Here is a 23,882-nt window from a genome sequence, read left to right as displayed (position 1 = left end):
AATTGACTTCCAGGCATTAAATTTTTACCAGAATGAGCTCACACGGTCTTTGGGGATAGGGAAAGTGCCTCTACCCCCTAGGGCAGCATCTTGGGTGCAGAAAGCCCGTAGCAGCCACTGATGGAGGCTTCTCCTGGGAAGAGTGAGAGTGAGGTCCCTGGAGAGGCCGTTGGAAGGATACAGAGTGCTCAGTAGTGGCCAAGAGTTTCTCACCAACTCTGGGTGGAGCCAGGGACTATGCAGCCAGCAGCTCTCGGGCAGCAAGTTGTGCAATCATGAGAGATGGCAGCATAGTGGGTAGACAAGATGGAGGCCTCCATCCCTGCTCCTGAACCACTCCTCCCCTGGGGTTCCCATATCCACAGCTTTAATCAGTATCCATCGCTGGGTACCACATTCTGGCACCTGTGCGATGAGGAGTTGGGCAAGGTGCCGCCTACCTTCTAAGAGTGGCATTCCCTAACGAGGGAGCTCTCCTAATTCTTACGTTAATCCCCCCCCAAACATGAAGAGCCTGTCTACTCTCTCAGAGAAGCATCTTCCTTTGCTCTGTTTTCCAGGTAGCTGGAAGGCATGGGGGCTTAGCAGCCATCCCTAGAACAGTAGCCAACTTTTCCCTCAGATGTTAACAAAATGAGAGATTCAGAGGCCTGGGGAGATGATCATTTAAGGCTAGATTTTAAAAATAGACTCCTTAAGTTGGGTGTGGCATGTAAGCTCAATGCTGGAACAGTGGGGACAGATGGATCCCAAAGGCAGGCTGGCCAACCAGTTCCAGCAAATGGTTCCAGGTCCAGCAAACAGATTCTGCCACACAAAAATAAGGCAGATACCAATATAGGAAGATACCTACACACACACACACACACACACACACACACACACACACACACACATCTTGAAGTTAGACTGCACATGTTTAAATAGTACAATCCAAAGCTGAGTGTGGCGGTATGCATTCATAATCCAGCTCTCAGGGGGCAGAGGACGTGCTAAATGGGGCCGTAGTGAAACCTCGTCCAAAAACAAACAAAAAATGTGCAATTTGACAGACTGGACATTTGTCTCTTTATATGTGACACTGCCACAACAGGCAAGGCAGTGATTATCCACATCTCAGAACGTTTCCCCATAGAACATTTTTGTTCCTCTCTTCAACCTGGCCCCCGCCAGGTCATGACTAGTTTGGTTTTTATCGTTCTAGATTAGTTTATATTTTCTAAAATATACTTACAAAGATGCCTCTTCATGATACCACTGTCTGGATGGCAGAGTCTATAGCAACAGACTTCTGTTGCCCGAGGCTATAGTTGTAACTCAGTGGGTAGTGTGCTTGCCTAACGGGCATACCGCCCTGCATTCGTCCCTAGCATTGCACAAGCTGGGCGTGGCGGTGCACACCTGTAGGCTAGCACTTCTCTCCAGTGTGCACGCACACGCTTTTTACATGACTTTGTAGTCGGGCATCCTGTTTCAAAGAGAAGAAATGGATGAAAAAGTTCGCAGGCGCTGAGAGGAAGACACTGCACCCTGCCCCCTTCAGCTCCACCCACTTCTTTCCTTTCTGTCTTCTCAAGATCGATAGCGTGAGATCCCAAGCCAGGTGTTTGAGCTTGGATCCTGACATGGCCATGTGGCCGTGAATAAGTTTCTTACTGACTCTGCTTGCCTCAGTTTCCTCGTCTAGATGAAGAAGGCTAAAAGCAGTTTCTAATGGAGCTTCAGAGAAAAGCCAGTGAGGTGTCAGGTGGCGTGATGACCTGGCCCAGAACAAGCTCTCAGTAAATGTTAGCTCTCTCTTCTCGCAGCTGCTTTGATTGCTCCTTGTGTGTGAGGGACAGGATTGCCCACTGAATGACCCCAGAGGTTCTATCCTGGTTGCCAAGCAACAGGCTACCTGAGCTCTATCTCTCCTCCACCTCCATCAACAGGGAGAGTGTATGGGACTTGAACTTTTCCTAAGGCCTGGGGTGCTTGGGGCCGACATCCCAGGACTCTTCCTGGTATGAGCTGGCCCTGAGCCTGGCTGTCTGTAAGGAAAGTGCTTACTCTTGCCCCACAAAGCACACAGACGGAAGGACATGGCTCTGGGTGCTTAGTGGGGGGCTGGAGAATTCCACAAGCATAGGAGAAACATGGAGGCTCATCCTCCCCAGAGATCGCTCTACCCGGGCAAGCAGCAGGGTTAACAGAGGGACCTTAGTGGGGGACGGCTGGGTTGGGGAGACACCTCAGTCAATTAGTGTAAGGGCATGATCTGGTGCCTTGAATCAAACTGAATCAATTTGGGGGTTTCTTCCTCTCTAATCATGAAAACAAAAGAAATGAAACAAAACCTGGATCTCCCTACTCTCAGTGCCTTGGTATCTTGTTCCTTCGTTTTCCCCCTTAGATGTTTGTTTGTTTGTTTATTTATTTATTTAGTGTGTGTAGTGTCTGTACATGCTGTTGTACAAGGGTGCATGGGGATGCAGAGGTCAGAGGAGGGTTCAAGGAGCAAGAGTCTTGCTCTCTCACTGCCGGTTCCTTTTGACAGGGTCTCTCCCTAACCCTGGAGCTAGACCAGTGGCCAGCAAGCTATTGGCGACTCTCCTGTTTCTGCCCCAGTGCTGGATTACAGGCAGGGGGACCATTCCCAGCTTGTCTATAGGCACTGCATTACAGGCAGGTGGACCAATCCAAGCTTGTCTATAGGCGCTGGATTACAGGCGGGGTGCCAATCCCAGTTTGTCTATAGGTGCTGGATTATAGGCAGGAGGGCCATTCCCAGCTTGTCTATAGGTGCTGGGTTATAGGCGGGGAGGAGCTAATTCCAGCTTTGTCTATAGGTGTTGCATTACAGGCAGGTGGACCAATCCCATCTTGTCTATAGGTGCTGGATTACAGGCAGGGGGGCTAATCCCAGCTTGTCTATAGTTGCTGGATTACAGGCCGGGTACCAATCCCAGCTTGTCTATAGGCGCTGGCGATCCAAACTCGGGGGCCCTCATTCATGTGCAGCAAGCGCTCTTGGAACGGAGCCATCTCTCCAGCCCCATCTTGGGGGTTTATGCTGCCATCTCTCTTGCTACCAGTCCCCAACTCTGCGGGATCCCAGACTCCTCTTCTAAGGCAGCCAGCGGGTCCCAGCATCACGGTCACACTACATTGCCCAAGTGTCCTCCATGGCTCAAGGTTTCATCCCCACCAGGACCAGTGTCAAGCCCACCCTATTCCAGGTATTTTCTCTGCACTGCTCCAACGCCTTCAATGCTTCCTCGTTACCAACAGGGCTGTAGCTCACTCTAGCATTTGAGTGTCTCCATGAATAGTTTGTGTGTGTGTGTGTGTTTGTATACAAATGGACGTGTGGTGCACACAGATGTGTGTGCATAGATGCAGAGGTCAGATGTCAACTCAGGTCAGATGTCAAGTGGGGTGGCTGGCAGGTGAAGCCCAGGTATCCTGTGCCTGCTTCCCCAGCACCAGGGTTGCAAGCATGACATACCACACCCGGCTCTTTTCTCACGAGTTCTCAGGATTGGATTTACATCCTTATTGTCGCAGCGAGAACACTGCTGAGAGCTGTCTCCCCAACACAGCAGTTCCTTCCTGAGGTCCCGCGTGCAGTCTGTTGGGCGATTCAAACTGCCTCATGGATCCTAGCTTCCACGGTGAGGCTGGGGCTGTCTCCTCCACTGCAAACACTGCCATGCCACCTAACTTGTCAAAATCCTACCCATCCATCAAGCTCACCCAGCTGTCACTCTCCCCTGAAGCCCTCCTCCATCCTCGTCCCGAGAGCAGAGCCATGCTCGGATTCCGGCCTTTGTTATACTGTCCTGTTTTATCACCGTGCGAACACCTGGGTGTTTCTCTTCCTAATTAGCATAGATGCTCTGGAGGTCAAGGGCCATTGGCTAGCAGCTGTTAAACAAGGTGTGCTGGGCTGGTCCTCAGGACATGACTATTGACAAGGGACAGTGGGTAGGGGACTTCTACGTCTGTGGAGTTTATTGGTACATTCAGTGTGTCCCCAGCCCGGGGGACAGATCAGCCTCTGGGGCTACACCTGTTTCCAGTACTGGGATTATAAGCACAACACCACCCGTGGTTTTATCACAGGATTCTGGGGATTGAATTCAAGCCCTCACTCTAACTGACCAAGGTGTTTCCCCAACTCAGCTGTCCCCTCCACCATAAAGTCCCTCTGCTACCCTGGTGCTTGCTCGGGGAGAGCCATCTCTGGGGAGGATGAGCCTGCAGCTTTCTCCAAGTCTTGGGGAATTCTCCATTTCCTGCCTTGGGTCTCCTCCCTCAGCCTTCTGGCTTTGGTGGTAGTACCAGGCTCTCCTGGATCACGGCAGAGCACTTAGGAAGAACCAGTTTGGTGTTTGCTGCCACCTAGTGAAGGAAGTGTAGTTCCGCCTCTGGCTGGAGCTGGTTTTACTTTCAGAGGCGGCTCTAGGAAACCATTCCTAGCTAGTACCCCTGTGTAAGAGAGATTGGAGCTTCTGCAGAGATGCGATCATATTCAGGACGAATGGTGCTTTGCAGGGCAACAGTCCATCCTGGCTGACTGTCCCACCTCCAGCAGAGAGGCATTCCCTAAGAAGAAAGCCCGCCCGTTTAGAAAACTGGCTGTGTGGGAGAGGGGAAGGGGGGTGTTCAACTCTGAGCATGGGGGGCAGGGGCATACATGAGCTCCTAGCCCTGGCCAAGACACTGACTCCAATTGACAACTTGCAAAGGGAAAATTAGTTTATCCAATGGCATCTCACTGGGTATATAAACTACACTTAAGGGTAGGCCCCATGCTCAGCAATAAACACCCAACACAAAACAAACTCAGTGGTATTTTTATAGATTTTTCTTTGTATTATATTGCTTTATTGGGGTTTTTTACTCATACTGGCCTTTTGCATGTATATTTTTATATTGGCATATTATTTGTGTTTTAATCAATAAAGCTTGCTTGGAGATCTGTGCAAAGCAGCCACACTGGTCAGCCATCCAGGCCAGGCAGTGGTGGCACACACTTGTAATCCCAGCAGCCACGCTAGTCAGCCATCCAGGCCAAGCAGCGGTTGCACACACCTGCAATCCCAGCAGCCACACTGGTCAGCCATCCAGGCCAGGCAGTGGTTGCACACACCTGTAATCCCAGCAGCCACACTAGTTGCCATAGGGACTGAGCAGTGGTGGTGCCTGCCTTTAATCCCTGCACTAGAGAGGAAGCTAAAACGTGAGACTGAACTCTCACACTCTGTCTCATTCTGAGGATTCAAGGAGACAGGATCTTCATTCCGGTTTGAGGTAAAGATAAGAGCTAATGTGTAGTGAAAGTTCATTTATATTTTAATCAATAAAGCTTGCCTGAAGATCAGAGAGTAAAACAGCCCCACTGGTCAGCCTTACAGACCAGGCAATGGTGACACCTTTAATCCCAGTAGCCACACTAGTTGCCATAGAAACTGGGTGGTAGTGGTGCATGCCTTTAATCCCAGCCCTAGAGAGGAATATAAGACGGGAGGAGACAGCTCTCAGACTCAGTCTCATTCTGAGATTCCTGGAGGCAAGGTCGCCATTTCAGACTGAGGTTGAGGTAAGAGCCCGTGGCTGGCTGCTTTGCTTTTCGGATCTTCAGGTTGAACCCCAATATTTGTCTCTGAGTTTTTATTACTCATGCTACATATTTTGGTTCCCAATTTGTGTCTTTATGGGTTCTCTGTATGTACGTGTGTGCACACACATATGCATGAACGTGTCTGTGTCTCTTTCTCTCCATGTTTCATTTTCCTTTTTTGTGGCTTTTTCTTTTTTTTTTATTCAATTCTCTTTCTTACCTGTTTTCTAAAAGGAGAGAGAGAAAGGTGTGGGTTTGGATGGGCAAGAAGGTGGTGAGAATCTGGGAGGAGACAGGGAAGGGGAAACTGATCAAAATGTATTATATGAAAAATAATTCTTTTTAATTGAAAAGAGAAACCTTGGTAGGGATCTACAAGGTCCCACTCTCAGAGGTACTGTCTAATCTGCTCCATCATTTACCAGCCTGGACCCTGTGGAGAACTGGACCATGACTAGTGATTGCCACAAGGTCTCTACAGTCCTGCATGGGAAGCCCCGGGACTCATCTCACGAGATTCCTGGTCCCATGAGCACCTCCTTCTTCTTCCTATCAGGATTCCAAGGCTTCAAGGTTCTGCTCTCTGTCGTGGTGATCAACACCACGACCAAAGACAACTTGAGGAAGTTCAGGGTCAGCTTCTGCCACCAGGTAACAGGCCATTACTGACGGAAGTCAAGGCAGGAACCCGGAACCAGGAACTGAAGCAGAGATCACGGAAGAACGCTGTTCGCTGGCTTACCCTCTGGCTCACACTTGACTTTCTTTGTATACAGCCAGGTCCACCTGCCGAAGAATGAGGCTTCCTGCAGTGGGTTGGGCCCTCCCGAATCAAACTTCATCAAGACATCTCCTCACAAACCTGGCCAAAGACCCTCTGACTAAGACAATTCTCCAATCTTCCCTCTTCCCAAGTTACTCTAGGTAAGTATAAAACTAACTGGCACTCCCTGTCCCCGTGGGTGCTGGGAATACAGGGGGCTTGCCACCCCTGCATGACTGATAGTTCTAGCGGTGCCAGAGATCAAACTTGGGTCCTCGTGGCTGCCCAGCATCCAAGTTCCCAGCTGGCCCATCCCTGGTCCTGGCTCTAACTCTGTAGGGACTTTCAGCAGAATCAGCCAGACTACTTTGTTGGTTCCATGGTGGCTGCAGCCAGTTCGGGCTAGCTCTTAAGCCTTTCAGACATGCATTTCTTCCCAGTTCCTCATCCAGTAACTTCTGTGTTTGTGTCTTGGAATGAGTCATGGTGGGAACATTCGCGTCACAGAAATCTGTGACTTCTGAGACACAGGCCGCTTCCTCGGGAACAGCCCACTGCTAACACCTCGCTGGCAGATGCCTGGCTCCAGGCCATATTAAACCACAGTTCGCACAACTGACAACAAGAGGGACATTTCAGCCCACTGTCCCAAAGAAACGCAAGCTGGGTATTTTGTTTTCTATTTATTTGTTAAACGCCTGTGACAGAGATCAGAGCTTCTGAAGACGGTGCTAACTGGCATATCAGGATCATGCTTCAGGTTTGAGCTATACACCCATTACTCCTAGTGCTGGTAGAGACGGCTGCGACAAGCTATTTGCTTATTGCAGGTTCTGACTTCTCACTTAGCATGCAAAAGAGACATGAAACATTAAACACGTTGGGAAGTGTACCGAGAACACAGCCTAAGATTTTCATGAGACTTTCCTCCTTCTCATTCTTTTATATTTACATAATTTAGACTGTATTTCAAGCCTACCATTCCTATCGACATCCTTTGCGGCCCCTCCCGATGTCTTCATTAAATTAGTCCCAGTGGCTCACAGGTAACCTTATTGTAAAACCCTTCGAGCATCATTTTTTAATGAACTCTAATATATTACCTCTTTTAGCAGAGAAAAAAATTAAATGGCTTATTCAGTGAACCTACTGCTTGTTCATACACCAAGCTATGGAGCTCGGGAGCTGGGGGGAGGAGGGCTGAGCTGTGAGACTGTGAGGTGGGGAGGGGGCGAGGGATCAGTCACAGTGAACCTTGACCTTGGCCATATCCAAGCTAGACAAGTCTCCATTGCACAATTTTTGGTGGGATGGGCTTGACCTGTCTTGCAGCTTCAACCTGACCACCTTCTGCATGTGTTTTCGGTAAGCCCTTTGGATGACAGCAGCACACAGCTCCTCCTCCTTCCTCTTGGTGGTGGTGACGATGGGCTCATACAACTTTCTGAAAGGATTGGCCTCCATAAACTTCTCCTCCATCATTGCTTTCATGGTATCTAAGCCACTGGAGTTCCCGAGGACCCGAGTGGTGAAGGCAAAAAGAACGTCCATGCAGTGGAGCCGATCGCCCATCACCATGGGCAAGTCCATGACTAGAAACTGAAACTTGTTAGGCTTGGCCACCCTTAACGGCTCTGGCAGGGCGTCCGCAAAGTCAGAGAGGGCCGAGTACTGGATGAACTGGGTTGCTTCTGGGTCAAACTTCTCCCAGATCTCATAGAAGATATCGAAGTCATCTTCACCCAGAGGGTCCTCGCTTTCCTCCGTGGCCGTATTGAAGTTCTCCAGGATCACGGCGATGTACATGTTGACCACGATGAGGAAGGAGATGATGATGTAACTGACGAAATAGATTATGGCTATCCGTGGCTGCTGGCAGTCTTGAGAGGAGTTGGAGCCTTTTGAAACCAGCATGGGGCCAAGGAGAGCATCCCAGCCAGCAGAAGTGGTCACCTGGAAGAGACAAAGCATGCTGCCCGAAAACGTTTCAAAGTTGAAGATGTCGTCGATCCCGGAGCCCCTCTCCACTTTGGAGAAACAGTTCATCCCGAAGATGGCGTAAATGAACATGACCAGAAAGAGCAGCAGACCGATGTTGAAGAGAGAGGGGAGAGACATCATCAGAGCAAAGAGGAGAGTCCTGATGCCGCGCGCAGCCCTAACCAGTCGGAGGATTCGGCCAATCCTCGCCAAGCGGACGATTCTGAAGAGCGTGGGTGGGAAAGGAATGTCGCTGTTCTCCAAGCCAGAAACCAGGGTACCTAGAGAAGGAGGACCAGTGAATTCCCAGGATGCCCTCCAGTTTGGAGCCCAGCTAGATTTCCACCTCAGAATCCTACTGGGGCCAACATGTTATCCAGACTTAATCATTTATACACAAAACTAAGAAATGTCCACCTGTGCTTTAATCTGAAAAATAATCTCTAAGAGCGATACATTTTTAGATGGGACTTTTGATAGGGGATGGGATGCATATGCCATTGAAGGTAAGTAAGGAAACTATGGCAGCTTATAAAGAGTTATTATATACGCTGCATTTTCTTTTTAACTACCCATGGCAACGCCTACCATGGTTGTCCCTAGTTACTGAATGCGGATAGAAAACATGCTTTTTTTTTTTTCTTCACACTTTGAGTCTTTGAGATTGCACAGAGACATTCCTACTGAAGTTTGGCTTAAGCCTTGATTGAGTTACAGGGGGAAATTGTGGGATCTGAGAGATCCAAGTTTCACAGCAGGGAACATGTGCTCATTCACCTGGGGCTCTAGTACAGCCTTCTGCATGCAAGGACAGCCTAACTGCTGGGAGCAGGCTGCAGGGAGGTAGCATCCCTGGGATGCTGCCCGCTGAGCTCTCCTGTTTGATGGTCTGCTCACCCCGAGGACCACTCATACGCGAAGTTGAGAGACATGTCCTCTGTTGTGGACACCCCAGAAATGGAGTGAGTCCCAAACAGAGCTTTGCTCAAGCTGATGAATATTTGGGTCTAAAATGTCACCCTGTTCTCGCCGTGTCTGCTCAGCAGGCAAGAGCTAAGGGGCACTAAGGAGTTTACATTTTGGCCCAAATATTATAGAATGGCTGGAACATGCTTGCCTTGTGTAGACATGGTTTTCCCCTTGCTCTGAGGTCATTAGGGATCACGACAGTGAAATGTTTCTGCCAGTCTCCTGATGACTACAGAGGACTTGCTGCTGTACCTCATCATCTGCGCATGTAAAGGACTGTGCTGATTGAGCAGCTAATCCTAACAAGGGAAGAAGGCGCCAGCCCAGCCTCACGGGCCCTTTGAGTAAAGCTTAAATACTTCCTGGACTAATCGGGCCTAAATGAATCTGTCCTTTCTCTGAGGAGTTTTTTGGTTTTTTTGTGAACCACATGACTTGGTATTCAAACTCAAATGAGTGAGTCCTGCTCCTCAATCGGCTTGCTCCCTCCTGGAGAGAGGCTCACATCTGCTTACTCTGTGAGCCGAGGAAGGAGTCTGGAGACTGTGGGGGCCAGATGTTGGCCGTGGACACATAAGGTCCATGGACCCCTGCCTGCCCACACGAGGGAACCGATTTGGCTTGCTGTGAAGATTCTGTCCTCTGTGGGAGCAAAACTCCTAGTAGCATGTGTGACTTCAGTCCCTTAGGAGCTATTGGAAGGATCCCGGAGATATTTCTAGAAGCTGCACAATGCCCAGCACGCCGTGAAAGGGACAAAAAAATGATGACCCCTGTGCGTGTGGACAGAAGGGCTCATGCCACTCCCTTTGTGTATGTGTGCTGCGGGCAGGGGGTCAGGCTCGTGTGATCACCACTGTCTAATTGTAATAATGTCAGTTCCACCAGAACTTGTGATTGGGACTGAATAACAAAGATGGTAAGTCTATTTTGCTGTCAACACCTGGGCCTGTTTAAACTATCTACATAAACCTCGCGGCTTCGAACCCAGGCAGACCCCGACACGATCTGCATCATTTGGCAGCAAGAGAAACCAAGCACTCGGACCCAAGCCCTGTGATGCAGCCTTTTCAAGACAGGATTGAGGCACCATTGGCAAAATCAGTTCTCCTTGTCTTTGTGGCTTTCTGAACTACGAGGAAGCCTCATGGGCCCTGCTACTTAAGGTAAAAGGTGAAATTAAGTCATATGTAGATGGCGCCTAGAATCTGAGCACTTGGGAGGCTGGCGTAGGAGGGTTCAATGAGTTCAAGGCCAGCCTGAGCTACGTGACGAATTCCATGAGTTCAAGGCCAGCCTGAGCTGTGTGATGAAGTCGAAGTCAACCTGGACTAGAGTGAGACGCTATCTTAACATTCCTCCTCAAGCAAAAGAGAAAAAGAAAAAAATCAAATTAATGTATTACTTAAAATTGAACTTTAAAGACCCAAATAAACTGTAATAATTTAGCCACATGGAATACACTTAACATGCACACGGATGACTTGGTTCTCAGCACTGGGGGTAAAAAAGAGAGAGGGTGGGAAAATGGCCCAGAGATTAAGAGCATGAACTACTGCTGTTCCCCTGAGCTTGGTCACCAGCACCCACACGAGGGCCTTCCAACAACCCGCCATTCCAGCTCCAGAGATAGTCAATGTCTTTGGCTTGGGTCTCCTTGGTCATCCATACACATAATTTCTAAATGATTAAAAAAAATTCCAAAAAAGTAAAAAAGAAAAGAAAACCAAAAAAAGAGAATCAAGTATAGGATAATAATTATCTTTCTTCCATTGAGATTTATGGTTTATGGAGCATTCTGTGGTTATGAAAAATCCACTGAGTGTAGAATGAGGCTTGCTGGTGGGTGAGACACATACAGCAGCCCATGCCCTGGCTCCTATACACGGCATTTGGGATGGAGAACAGGGACTGCTTATCATGCGAGGCAGTCTTGACTCCTGAGGAGGAGGCAAGGGAGCCCCTGCAACACCCTATGATCCGACTGCTGATCTGGTACCCTTGTGGGTCTTGAACACAGGCACCATCATTAGTACTAATGGTCAAACTCCTAAAATCAAAAACCGTCCCCCAGGCTCACTGTGGCACAGAAGAGGAAGCATCCCAGTTCAGCCACCTGAGATGTCAGGAACCACTGTAATAGCTGTTAGTGGGGAGACTTTGCTCCCCTTACTGCCTGTGGCACTCCTCACCAGGGCACACCTTCCGTACCACTCCCCACCCCTTTCCCCAGACTCTACATTAAGCCTCATCTGTCGCTCTGTAGAGAAACTTGACACACTCCTAAATGTTCATCTTTAAGGTTTACTTCTGCCTTGCCACGGAAAGTCCTGGCTACTGATTTTACTTACTAATGATAGAAAGAACCACGACCACACAATCAAATAAATTCCAGCCATTGGTGAAGTAGTATTGCCTCAAAGCAAAGATTTTGATGAGACACTCTACGGTAAAGATGGCCACAAAGGCTATGTTGAGAATATCAAAGATTTTCTTCACTTGCTGGTCCTGGCCTTCAGATTCAGCCATCATGATAATCATATTTAGGACAATAAGACCCAGAATGATGATGTCAAAGACCTGGCTTGTGACCAGGTCGAACACAAAGGCTTGACATTTGTTCTGAGGAGGAAAAAGAAAGAAGATAATTACGTCATTAAAACAACAAAAGTTGTTTTCTCTTACAATGAAAGTGGTCCCTTGAAATATACACAGACCCCTTTCAAAGGACAAGAAATTCTTATAAGGCTCCCATTTTGCTTTGCTTCAAATTCAACTTGGTGACTGTTTTTATGTGCTTATGTTTTACTTTTAAATCTACCTTAAAACAAAGACATAAATCAAAAATATCCTCAGTATCAAGACAACTTTGGTGGAGTGATGGGCGGTGGTGTGATGAACAGAGGTGTGACAGACAGTGGTGTGATGGGCGGTGGTGTGATGGGCGGTGGTGTGATGGGCGGTGGTGTGATGGGCGGTGGTGTGATGGACGGTGGTGTGATGGGCGGTGGTGTGATGGGCGGTGGTGTGATGGACTGTGGTGTGATGGGCGGTGGTGTGATGGACTGTGGTGTGATGGATGGTGGTGTGATGGGCAGAGGTGTGATGGACTGTGGTGTGATGGATGATGGTGTGATGGACTGTGGTGTGATGGGCGGTGGTGTGATGGACTGTGGTGTGATGGACTGTGGTGTGATGAGCGGTGGTGTGATGGACTGTGGTGTGATGGACTGTGGTGTGATGGACTGTGGTGTGATGGACTGTGGTGTGATGGACTGTGGTGTGATGGACTGTGATGTGATGGACTGTGGTGTGATGGACTGTGATGTGATGGACTGTGGTGTGATGGGCGGTGGTGTGATGGATGGAGGTGTGATGGACTGTGGTGTGGTGGACTGTGGTGTGATGGACTGTGATGTGATGGACTGTGGTGTGATGGACTGTGGTGTGATGGACTGTGATGTGATGGACTGTGGTGTGATGGACTGTGGTGTGATGGACTGTGGTGTGATGAGCGGTGGTGTGATGGATGATGGTGTGATGGACTGTGGTGTGATGGACGGTGGTGTGATGGACTGTGGTGTGATGGGCGGTGGTGTGATGGACTGTGGTGTGATGGGCGGTGGTGTGATGGACGGTGGTGTGATGGGCGGTGGTGTGATGGGCGGTGGTGTGATGGACTGTGGTGTGATGGGCGGTGGTGTGATGGACTGTGGTGTGATGGACGGTGGTGTGATAGACTGTGGTGTGATGGACTGTGGTGTGATGGGCAGTGGTGTGATGGACTGTGATGTGATGGATGGAGGTGTGATGGACTGTGGTGTGATGGACTGTGGTGTGATGGACTGTGGTGTGATGGACTGTGGTGTGATGGACTGTGGTGTGATGGATGATGGTGTGATGGACTGTGGTGTGATGGACTGTGGTGTGATGGACTGTGGTGTGATGGACGGTGGTGTGATGGACTGTGGTGTGATGGGCGGTGGTGTGATGGACTGTGGTGTGATGGGCGGTGGTGTGATGGACTGTGGTGTGATGGACTGTGGTGTGATGGGCGGTGGTGTGATGGACTGTGGTGTGATGGACTGTGGTGTGATGGACTGTGGTGTGATGGATGGAGGTGTGATGGACTGTGGTGTGATGGGTGGTGGTGTGATGGGGTGGTAAGGGGCTGAGGTAAAGCAGCTCATGTAGGCTTCAACAATATAAAGATGAGCCTCTATGACTGCATCTGCATTTACTCAAGAGAAGAACACAGAGAACATCTACTTATCTTGGACAAAATGGAACAGACAACTTCAAGGCTCCATTTGTCCATTCTGAATAATTAGAGCTTCAGCAAAACTATGCATTAAAGCAGTTCTCTGCATTAAAGTCAGTTGTTAATCCTGGTTGGAATAAGCTAGAAAAACAGCATCCCAGCCTAACAATTACTAAAGATGGAGAACTGAGTACTTCATAGGATGACTGGGAGTGACATTGAACATTGACTCCTTTTTTTAAGTTTTAAATTTTTTAAGATTTATTTTTGCTGGATGTAGGGATGCATGTCTTTAATCCCAAGTACTTGAGAAACAGGCAGAAAGGTCTCTGTGAATTCAAGGTAACCTGGTATATATAATGAATTCCAGGCCAGCCAGAGCTACATAGAGAGACCTGTGTCAAAAGAAAATTAATATATTGTCTAGGTTCTTCATAGTGAAATAATGAATACGCATGTCTAATTTTCTTTTTTTTATGTCTAATTTTCTTAAGGACTTGGGTGCCTCTTGGTTTTTTTTTTAAGTTCTAAGATAGCACATGTAAACTTTTTAAAGATCCTGGGGGCCTGGAGAGAAGTCTAAGCAGTTAAGAATGTATGCTACTCTTACAGAGGACCAGAGTTCAGTTCCTAAGCATCCCTATCAGGTGGCTCACAACTGTCTGTAACTTCAGCTCTGGGGATCTGATGCCCTCTTCTGGCCTCTGTAAGCACTGCACTCACATGAACATACACACTTCCACAAATAATTTAAAAACAATAAGAATACTTCCTTTAAAAATTAACAGGAGAATTTTTTTAAAGAAACCTGTGCCCCTTGCAGTCTTGCATCCTGTGTGTGTATTTAGTAGCAGTTGCTCTCACCAGTGGTCTTGGGATGGGTTTTTGAGGTTTTTTGGTTCCTAACTTTTTCATTGCGTTATAGTATTTCTTCTGTTCTTCTGTCATAAAAATGTCTTGGCCACCTAAGTGCACGGAGAAATCAACAGCTAGTTAGTCACCACCAGCCATTTTACAAATCAAGTACTGAAGTTTTGGAAACAATTGTAAAGTTACAAGTCATTTTCATCAATAGTTCCTATTCCAAAGGGGGCTGAAAGAATATGGACCAGGAACCAGAAGGAAAATTGATTTTAGAGTAAGGGATGACAAAGGCAGTTGTGAACTACTCAAGTGAGGTGCTGGACCCAAACTCTGGTCCTCTGCAAGAGCGGTGCATGCTCTTAGCCTCTGAGCCATCTCTCCAGCTCCCTCCCTGTAGAACTTTTAATGTTTCATCATCTCCTGTGCTCTTGAGACCAATTTTCTCAGTGTAGAAAAGAGAAAGAAAGATATCAGAAGAGAGGGGAATGAACCACCAGACACCTGTTCCTACATCTGTGTTTCCTTGTAGCTTTGAACTTGGAGTAGCGCTCTCTCTCGCGCTCTCTCTCTCTCTCTCTCTCTCTCTCTCTCTGGAAAAGTCTAGAAACAATGACAGTGTCTATATACCAGACTGTGGTTTTGAAAAGCCCCAGCACTCATTAGTAAATGAACCAAAGGCAGACAGAGAGAAAGAGGGTCCAACTTAAGCCTGGATCTTCCTGTCACTCCATATATAAAAATTCTGCCAAGTAGGAGAGTCTGGTTTTATTTTAATCCTGATTTGGACCCAAAACTTTAATATAAAGAAACAAAAAAGATAAAAAAAATTAATAAATCTTTCAGGAAAATTAAAGGTAGCTGTGAATACTTATGTTTTTTTTTAAAAAAAAAAGTCAGTGATCTCAGGTGAAGAACGTAATGACGTGTCTGCCCAGAGGACTTAGGAAAACAAGAGCAAGCAGTGGCCGGGAAGAGAGAAAGCAGTCCTGGCAGAGATTCGCGAAATGGGAAGAAGTGAAGAAACTAGGACTTCGTCCTCTGAAAAGACAAACAAGACTGAAAAACTTTAGTCACTATTAGTTTCTCTAAAAGAAAAAAAATCTAATTAATAGAACTTGAGACCAAAAGGAACGATACATGCACACCACATACAGAGACACACCCAAAAAAATGCCAAAATGGAATTCATTATTTTATATACTAATTTAGAAAAATAAAGCAAGACATAGGAGGTAGCTTGTGCATGTAATTCCGGTACCTAGGAACTGAGGTAGTAAGATTGTTATGAGTTTGAGGCCAGCCTGAGCTAGCCTATGAGTTCCAGGCTAGCCCATCTCAAAAAGTCAACAACAATAACAGTAATAATAATAACAGTAGCACTAGCTATCTTAACAAAAAATTAAAGGGTGTGACGACCTGACTAGAGACAATTTGATAAATTTCAAGAATTCATATAAAGGTTTTCTGGTGATGTAATGACATTGGGGCTGTGTTTGAAGCCAGATGTGTGGGCAAGCCAGATGGCTCAGCAAGTGAGAGAGCCTGCCTCACAAGCCTGGAGACCTGAGTTCGATCCCCAGAACCCACATAAAGATTGAAGGAGAGACCTGGCTCCACAAAACTGTCTTCTGATTTCTGCATGTTCCATATACCCAGTTCACCATGCACATGTACATACAATAATAATAAATGAAGTTAAAAATAAATTTGAAAAAAAGTTTGAGACCATCCTGGGCTTCATTGTAAAATCCTGTATCAAAAAAAAAATCAATACAAAACAGAAGACTGCAAAGTTTAACTCTTCTTGGGACTGTTCTTTATTTTCTGTGATAAAAAACAGATATGTTTTGAAATATTTATGATGAAATGAAATAAACCCCACAGTAGGGGTCTGCGGTGGCGTTCCTGGCAGCAGAACGTTCTTCAGTAGTAAATGCTCCCCTGGGTGCTGAGGGTTTTAGATTCATGCTAGAATATTCTTGTACACTTTTGAAATTTTCCATAATAAAAAAATCATAATAAAACAAAAGGATGCCGTGGTGTGATCCACAAGAGGCTTCCCAGCAGCGGGGTTGAGTGGAGCTGCAAGGCTGACATCCAAATGGCTGGTATTGATCACGGTCAGGACATGCATTACAGAGGGGACCCAAAGCCATTCTTCCTCCCTGCACAGCAGACTCGATAAGGCTGTGCCACAGCAGCACGGGACTTCCTGCAGAGGCAGAGGTCAGTCTGCAGCAAGGCGCTGTTCAGACGGTTTAGAACAGGCTAATGGAAGAATATTACAAAGCCTTAGCAGAGTTATAAAACCAAAGAGCAAACACTGACAGAGGGCTTGAGAAGTACCTGTGTGCTTAAAGGAAAGAAAGCCCAAAGGGAGAGTTTGGTTGCACAAAAACACTCAAGTCTTTAAAAGTTTTTTTAAATGTTAATGCAAAAATGTAAGAAGTATGACTGGAGAGATGGCTCCACGGTTAAGAGCACTGACTGCTCTTCGAGAGGTCCTGAATTCAATTCCCAGCAACCACATGGTGGCTCACAGCCATCTGTAAGGACGTCTGGTGCCCTCTTCTGGCCTGCAGGCATACATGCAGACAGAACACTATATACATAATAAATACATAAATCTTTTAAAAAAAATTGTAAGAAGTGGGGCAGGGAGACGGCTCAGTGGGTAAAGTACCTGGTATGCAAGAACGAGAACCTGAGTTTGATCCCTGGAACCCACATAAAAAGCCAGGTGAGGGGCTGGGTATTGTGGCTAAGTGGTGGAACATTTGCCTAGCATCCACAAGGCCTTGGGTTTCACCTCAACACTAAAAAATTAAGTATGCAGAAGCTGAGCATGGCAGCCCATGTCTGTAATCCCAGCACTGGGGAGGCAGAGACAGGCAGATCCCTGGGGCCAAATCAGTGAGTTCCAGTTCAATGAGAGACTCTGCCTCAAAAAAATAAGGTGGAGAGACACTGGGGGAGATCTCAATGTCCGGCTTCCACATACATGAACACATGTATACAAACACACACGTGATGTAAGAAGGGTCACAAAACAGATGCAGTAGGTTGGACAGACAAAAGAGAAGAATGGCAGCTTGTCTTTAAAACGGTCAAAAGATGCAAACAGATGGTCCTTACTAGGAGTCAGGACCACCGATCTGGAACAAGACATATAACCTCACTCCTGATCACTGAAGGGAATAAAAAACCACGGTTGGCACTTTCTGCATCTTGTCTAGAAAAGAGTCAGTAAGTGAGCCAGCAGGACATTAGGACTCAGTACAAGGCCATCTTAGTCTGGAAGGTCCCTGGGCACCACCTCTAATGTTTTCACTACAGGAAGTTACACTAAAAAAACAATCAAAGACACCCAGAATTTTAAGAGTGCTGAAGCCAGACAGAACTGCAGAAACAATTTAACTGGTAAAAAAGAGACCAACAAACAAGAGAAATTATGGCCTATAATTCAGCTCCTGTGTGTGTGTGCACACACGTACACGCATGCATGTGTGCACATTGTATACGTGTGTGTAGACGGTGTGTGTCCATGTGTGTGCAGAAGCCTGAAAGACATTGTGTGTTCTGCCCTGTCTCTCTCCACCTTCTGCCCTTGTGGCATGGTGTCTCTCTGAACTGAAGCCAGGCTGGAAGTCAGCAAGTCCCAGAGGCCCTCTTGTCTCTGTGCCCCTCAGCACGAGAGGCTCTTTACATGGGGATGGGGGAATTTGAACTCAGGTCTTCATGATTGCACAGTAAGCACTCCTACCCACTGAGTCATCTCTCCAGCCCTGAACATTCTTACAGCAAAAATGATCTTATAAAATAGGCTACAATTAGGGGTCACGGGAAAGGGGAGAGGGGAGGAAAGGAGAGAAGTGGAGAAAAATGTATAACTCAATAAAAACAGTAAAAAATAGGCTATGATGCTGGGCGATGGTGGCGCATGCCTTTAATCCCAGCATTCAGGAGGCAGAGGCAGGCGGATCTCTGTGAGTTCGAGACCAGCCTGGTCTACAGAGCTAGTTCCAGGACAGGCTCCAAAGCCACAGAGAAACTCTGTCTCGAAAAAACCAAAAAAAAAAAAAAAATGGGCTATGACTAATGAGATCATACATCTCAAAATTAAAAGTATAAGATAATCCTAGTAATGCGATATATATATATACACACAGATACATACATGCACACATATATATGATATATGTATGCATATACGTATACGTTCATGTACATATGCACATATCACAACCATCTCTAACTCCAGTTCCAGGGGATCTGAAACCCTCTTCTGGCCTCCATGGGCACTGCACACATAAGGTATGTAGATGTACATTCAGCCACACCAGCACACACAAAACAAAATATTTTTTTTTGTTTTTTTAACCAAAGAGGATTATTTCAAATTAAGCCAAAATGGTGAGGCATTGTCTAAATGGTCATCCTTTGGTGACTGACTGATGTCGCTAGATCTAAAATTTCTTTTATTTTTCTTAATTTCCAATGTTAGTTCAGAGTTCTAGAGGTTGTTCCAGATCAGAAGAAGAAATATCAGATTGTTATCTCCTGGGAGGGAAGCCTCCCTCGCTCGCCTCTCCCTCAGTCATCTGTGGGAGCAGCTTCAGGGACTGAGGCTGGTGGGAGCCAAGACATAGTAACTCAGACGGGAAGGCCTTTTGTCATCACTGTGCTGTGGATAACAAAAGACTCTTGAGATGTTGACATATGACTTCAGTGTCACACATGCCAATCATACTGGCTACGATTCTCTTCAGGGCCAATTAGCAACAGCCTGAAACTCAACAATAATGATCTGAATTAAGACAGAACTCAAATACCATGTCTGAACAGAATCCAGATAGCGTGCCCTTCGCTTTAAGAAGACTGCTCTTGAACAGATCGGAACGGCGGCCGTGAACACATCCCTCAAAACCTTGGCAGAGCTAGGCGAGACAGCCCAGCTGGGCCAGCATGCACACTTATCTTTTTCTGCTGCTGATTGAAGTTGTCGATAATAACGCCGATAAAGAGGTTCAGGGTGAAGAATGAGCCAAAGATGATAAAGACCACGAAGTAAAGATATGCAAAGCTGTTCTCCTCAAAGCCCGGCTGCTCATCTTTCTGTTGGGGACATTTTAATGAGAGAACAACAATTACTGAAGAAAATTCAAGCTGCCCAAACCGCCTTGTCTGGAAGACCAGAGTGGATTTCCCCAACAAGTTAGGCCAGGTAGCATCGTGAACTACTGGGTGCCCCGTCTCTGGAGCCCTTGCTTAACTCAAGGTGCACACAGTGGTGAGGTGGGAGGCAGGAGGCTAGGGCTTTTCTCTCAAACAATGAAAAACATTAAAAGAGGAGATCAATGTGGTGGCATTTATCTTTGAAAGTCTCCCAAATGTCCCCGTGGATATGCCATTGAGGATGAGGCCAATACGGGACACACCCACCTCAGGAAGAGGTGCCCGGGCTTCACAGCAGTTCCACGACTCCCAGATGTCAACATTCTGCCCGTGGCTGGTGCCTCACGAGTTACCAGCACGTGGCAGACTTTTTGATAGATTCTTGAGACACATGAATAGACTGTGAATAGTGAGGGAGTGAGCTCCTATGTGGTCACTAGCTGATGAAGGCGTGTTTGACCAGCTCAGGGCACGCTTCAGACCACTCAAGATCCTTCTCAGCCCGGGGTCTCACTCACTCACTCTGTCTGTCTGTCTGTATATCTATCTATGTATTTTAAGTACATGTGTGTTATGCATGCATATGTATATGCTTGTTCACATGTGTTGTGAATGTGCCTTTAAATCTTACGTGTGTGTGTGTGTGTGTGTGTGTGTGTGTGTGTGTGTGTGTGTGTACAAGTATGCCATAGTCTATGTTATGGAGAACAGGAAAACTTGCAGGAGTTGGTTCTCTCCTTCTACCATGTGGGTCAGATGGATCAAACTCAGGTTGTCAGGCTTGATGGCAAATTACCCGCTGAGCCATCTTTCTAGGCCTCACTACCTTAGACAGAGTCTCTCATCTGAACCCAGAGCTCACCGGTATAGCTAGTCTAGCTGGCCCACTTGCACCTGGGATCCCATCTCTACCTGCCAAGTCCTAGAATTACAGGCAGGGAATGTTGCCATGCCAACCCAGCATCTATGTGGATTCTGGGGATCTGAACGCTGGTCTTCACTCATGCACACACATCATACACACATACACAAACAAGAAACTTAAAAAAATAGACATTTCAATTGTATATATGGCATATGTAATTATGAGACATAAATATTACAATAAATTGTAACATTACAGTTAAGTATCTACTGCTAACTTTGGCTTTCTAGGAACAAGAAAAAATGAATGCTAGTCTGTGGAGCTACGATGAAGCATTAGCCAAGAAGATTCTCCCTCCTCGATGATGCAGCTCTCCTGCTCCCAGACCTCCTGTCTGGAGCCCTGGCTACATCTCAGGCATCAACTCTGTCAGCTCCCCAATACAGCAACCACACGCGCATCTTGATGGGAAACCAAGAAAATTTCCCCCATTGGCTCCTTCCTTGACTCAACCATCCGCTCACTGTCCCTTCCCACCCTTCAGCTGAACCAAATGAGGAAAGGGAAACATTAGATTGCCAAGTGCACTTTCAACTTTGGGGTCCAGTGCTCACTTCCTCTTTCCCTGAAATTCCACCTTACTTTCCAAAGAGCCTAAAGCCATGAGAAGTTACTCCCTTGCTCTATTTAGTCCCTATCGTAATGCTTCCCCATGGTTGAGACAAGCAGACTTTGAAGGGTGGTTTCCTCCTCTCCATCACCTGGGGATGAGCTAGAGGGAGGTCGGGGTACCTCGCTATGATGCTTGGTCTCTGTCTATGTGACACAAGCTAACGTCACCTAGGAAGAGGGAACCTCCACTGACAATTCCTTCTGCCAGATTGGTCTGAGGGAAAGCCAGGAGGGCATTTTTTAAATCCCTGGTTGATGCAGGAGGACCTTTCCCTAGGCAGGTGGACGCAAGTTGTGTAAGGAGTATAGATGAGCAAGCCTGAGGACGTGTGCTTGCTAGTTTTATGTCAACTGGACACAAGCTAGAGTCACTGGCAAGAAGGAATGTTCAACTGAAGAAATGTTTTCATAAGATGGGGTTATAGGCAAACTGGTAGGAACACTGCCCATTGTGGGCGGGGCCACCCCTGGGCTGGGACAGGGTGTTCCTGGGTGCTCTAAGAAAGCAAGCTGACATGAGTTCCCCTCTTTGCTTCTCCCTTCAATGGATTGTGATATACAAGCCAAACAAACCATTTCCTCCCCACGTTGCTTTCCACGGAGTTTCTTTAGAGCAATGGTAACCCTAAGAAGGACAGGAAGTAAGCCAGTTCTTCTCTGGGGTCTCTGCTTCAATTCATACATCCAGGTTCCTACCTGCAGTTCCTGCCCTGATTTCTCTCAATGATAGCCCTATAACCTATAAGTTGAAACAAACAAACAAAAAATTTTCCTACACCTCCCCCCCCACATAGATTTGGCCTGTGTCTTATAACAGAAAGAGAAATCAAGCTAGGACACAGGTGATTCTCTTGTTCCAGCCCCATCTCCTAAATGAACGTTTTCCATTTCCTCTCTTGCCATGCAGAGGAAATGTTGGGCACTACAGAATTCGGGGGTGTCAGACCCAGCAGAACACATTAGAGCTCTTTTATCAGTCAATGTCTATACCATCATTTTGCCTCCAGAAGGACAGGACAGAGGATCTGAGAGGATAAAGCTGTCAGGCAGGGAGTCTGGGGCTGTCTGGGTACTCGCAATGTCTCAGGCTTGAGCCTAACATTCTGGAACCTAGTGAGACACCGACTCACCCCTCTGGAGTCCACAGCAGCGTTCATAATGTCCAGCCATCCCTTATACGTTGCCTGAAACAGAAGTAGAAAAACACAGACACAGCTGTAGACTTTTTTCATCGACCAATGCGTGCCATGCCCAAGCTTTCCAAGCCCTGTGGGCCGGTGTCCATCTGCCACAGAGAGAGGGCCACACAAAAGAACACTATGAAGGGACATAGTGGGGGATGCCGTGCAATTTCTCTTTCTTCTTCATCGCCCCCCAAGACTAACGATTTTAAAACAAATGCATTTCTACACTCTGGTTGCTTGGGAAGAGCCTGGCAAGGCTCTTTCGGACGGCACGTGATTGTGCTACCTGCGGCTTGAAAAGGGCACCATTGACAATGTCTACACTGAAGGGTTCTCCTGTCTGGCGGGTGCTCTCAGCATCGAGTGGGGGGCCACAGAAGACAAGGCCAATGGAAGAGACCCTGAAGGGGGTATTCATGTGTGATGCCATCCTCATTGCCAACCTGATTGGCTCTGAAGTCACCTAGGAGACACATATGGGGCATGTGGCGAAGGTGTTTCTGAGGAGGTTTAATTGAGACTCATCCTGAATGTGGGTGGAACCATCCTACAGGCTGGGGTCCCTAAGTGACTGAAAAGGAACAGGTGATCTGAGCACCCACATCCGTCTCTTTCTGTCCACTTCCTGACTGTAGAGTCAGTGTGGCCAGCTGCCCCACATTCCCACGGCCATCTCTGGAGAATTCTCACCAACATGTCTTCCCCACCACGGTGGTCTAGTCCCTCAAACCATGGGCAAAAATAACCCTGCCTTAAAGTTGTTTCAGAGAGAAACGCCCCTCACTTGGCCCCAGAAGTTGGTGCACAATGAGAACTCTAGGAGACAGACCTTGCTGAAGTGTGACACTAGGGACGGGCTTTACAGCCACCCCTCCTGTGTACAGACGAAACGTGATCACAGTCAGCTTCCGGATCCTCCCCCAAGCATTGCTCTGGGACAGACCGGGTTCCCTTTGGAGTTATAAGCCAAAATAAAACCTTTTTTCCGTGGCTTGATTTTTTGGTGGTATTTTATCACAGCAACAGAAGATTAACTAGTGTGTTGGGTAGTTTGTCAAAGAAATGAGGAAAGAAACTAAGCTAGGCACTGCCCATGGGGAACGGATTCCCAAAGGCGCCGGCCCACCCCCGTGCCTCCCTGGGACTGGGACTGGAATCCACAGTCCCAGTGGAGTTACTATGTTTTTAGTGACCCATCGGTCTTCCAAGTTTTCTCTCCGTGGATGGAGACGGACCCACTTACCACCTGCAGCAGAGCGAGGTAGGCATTCCCCACGTTGTCAAAGTTGACTTTCGGGACCTCCCACGAGAAATTGCTCTCTCTACACTGGCTTCGGTTTTGAATTTCAGTATGATTGAAGTATTTATTTATGTCTGTCCCGTTAATGCACCTTCCGAACCTCCCCGAAAAAAAATTTACTCCCAGGATGCAAAATATGAGCCAGAAAATGAGGCAGACCAGCAGGACGTTGAGAATGGCGGGTATGGCGCTGATGAGGGCATTGACCACAACCTTAGGGAGGCGAGACGGAGGAAAACAGGTT

At 47.3% G+C, this 23,882-nt stretch overlaps 1 protein-coding gene across 1 annotated transcript in view; it reads right to left on the bottom strand.

Annotated features, from left to right (window-relative positions):
• Nucleotides 1-7,078: 7,078 nt before the first annotated feature.
• Nucleotides 7,079-23,882, bottom strand: part of Scn11a (sodium voltage-gated channel alpha subunit 11) — a 71,053-nt gene continuing 54,249 nt past the window's right edge. The window contains exons 21-26 of the mRNA XM_075967683.1: nucleotides 23,582-23,851; nucleotides 22,285-22,338; nucleotides 19,416-19,557; nucleotides 14,443-14,543; nucleotides 11,669-11,939; nucleotides 7,079-8,629 (exon numbers count right to left, since the gene is read on the bottom strand). Coding sequence (XP_075823798.1) covers nucleotides 7,608-8,629; nucleotides 11,669-11,939; nucleotides 14,443-14,543; nucleotides 19,416-19,557; nucleotides 22,285-22,338; nucleotides 23,582-23,851 — 1,860 coding nt within the window. The 3' untranslated portion in view covers nucleotides 7,079-7,607. The remainder of the gene's footprint in view (nucleotides 8,630-11,668; nucleotides 11,940-14,442; nucleotides 14,544-19,415; nucleotides 19,558-22,284; nucleotides 22,339-23,581; nucleotides 23,852-23,882) is intronic.

Source organism: Microtus pennsylvanicus, chromosome 3 (genome assembly GCF_037038515.1).
Source record: "Microtus pennsylvanicus isolate mMicPen1 chromosome 3, mMicPen1.hap1, whole genome shotgun sequence".
Classification (NCBI taxonomy): domain Eukaryota; kingdom Metazoa; phylum Chordata; class Mammalia; order Rodentia; family Cricetidae; genus Microtus; species Microtus pennsylvanicus.
This window is presented reverse-complemented; position numbering and strand designations above follow the sequence as displayed.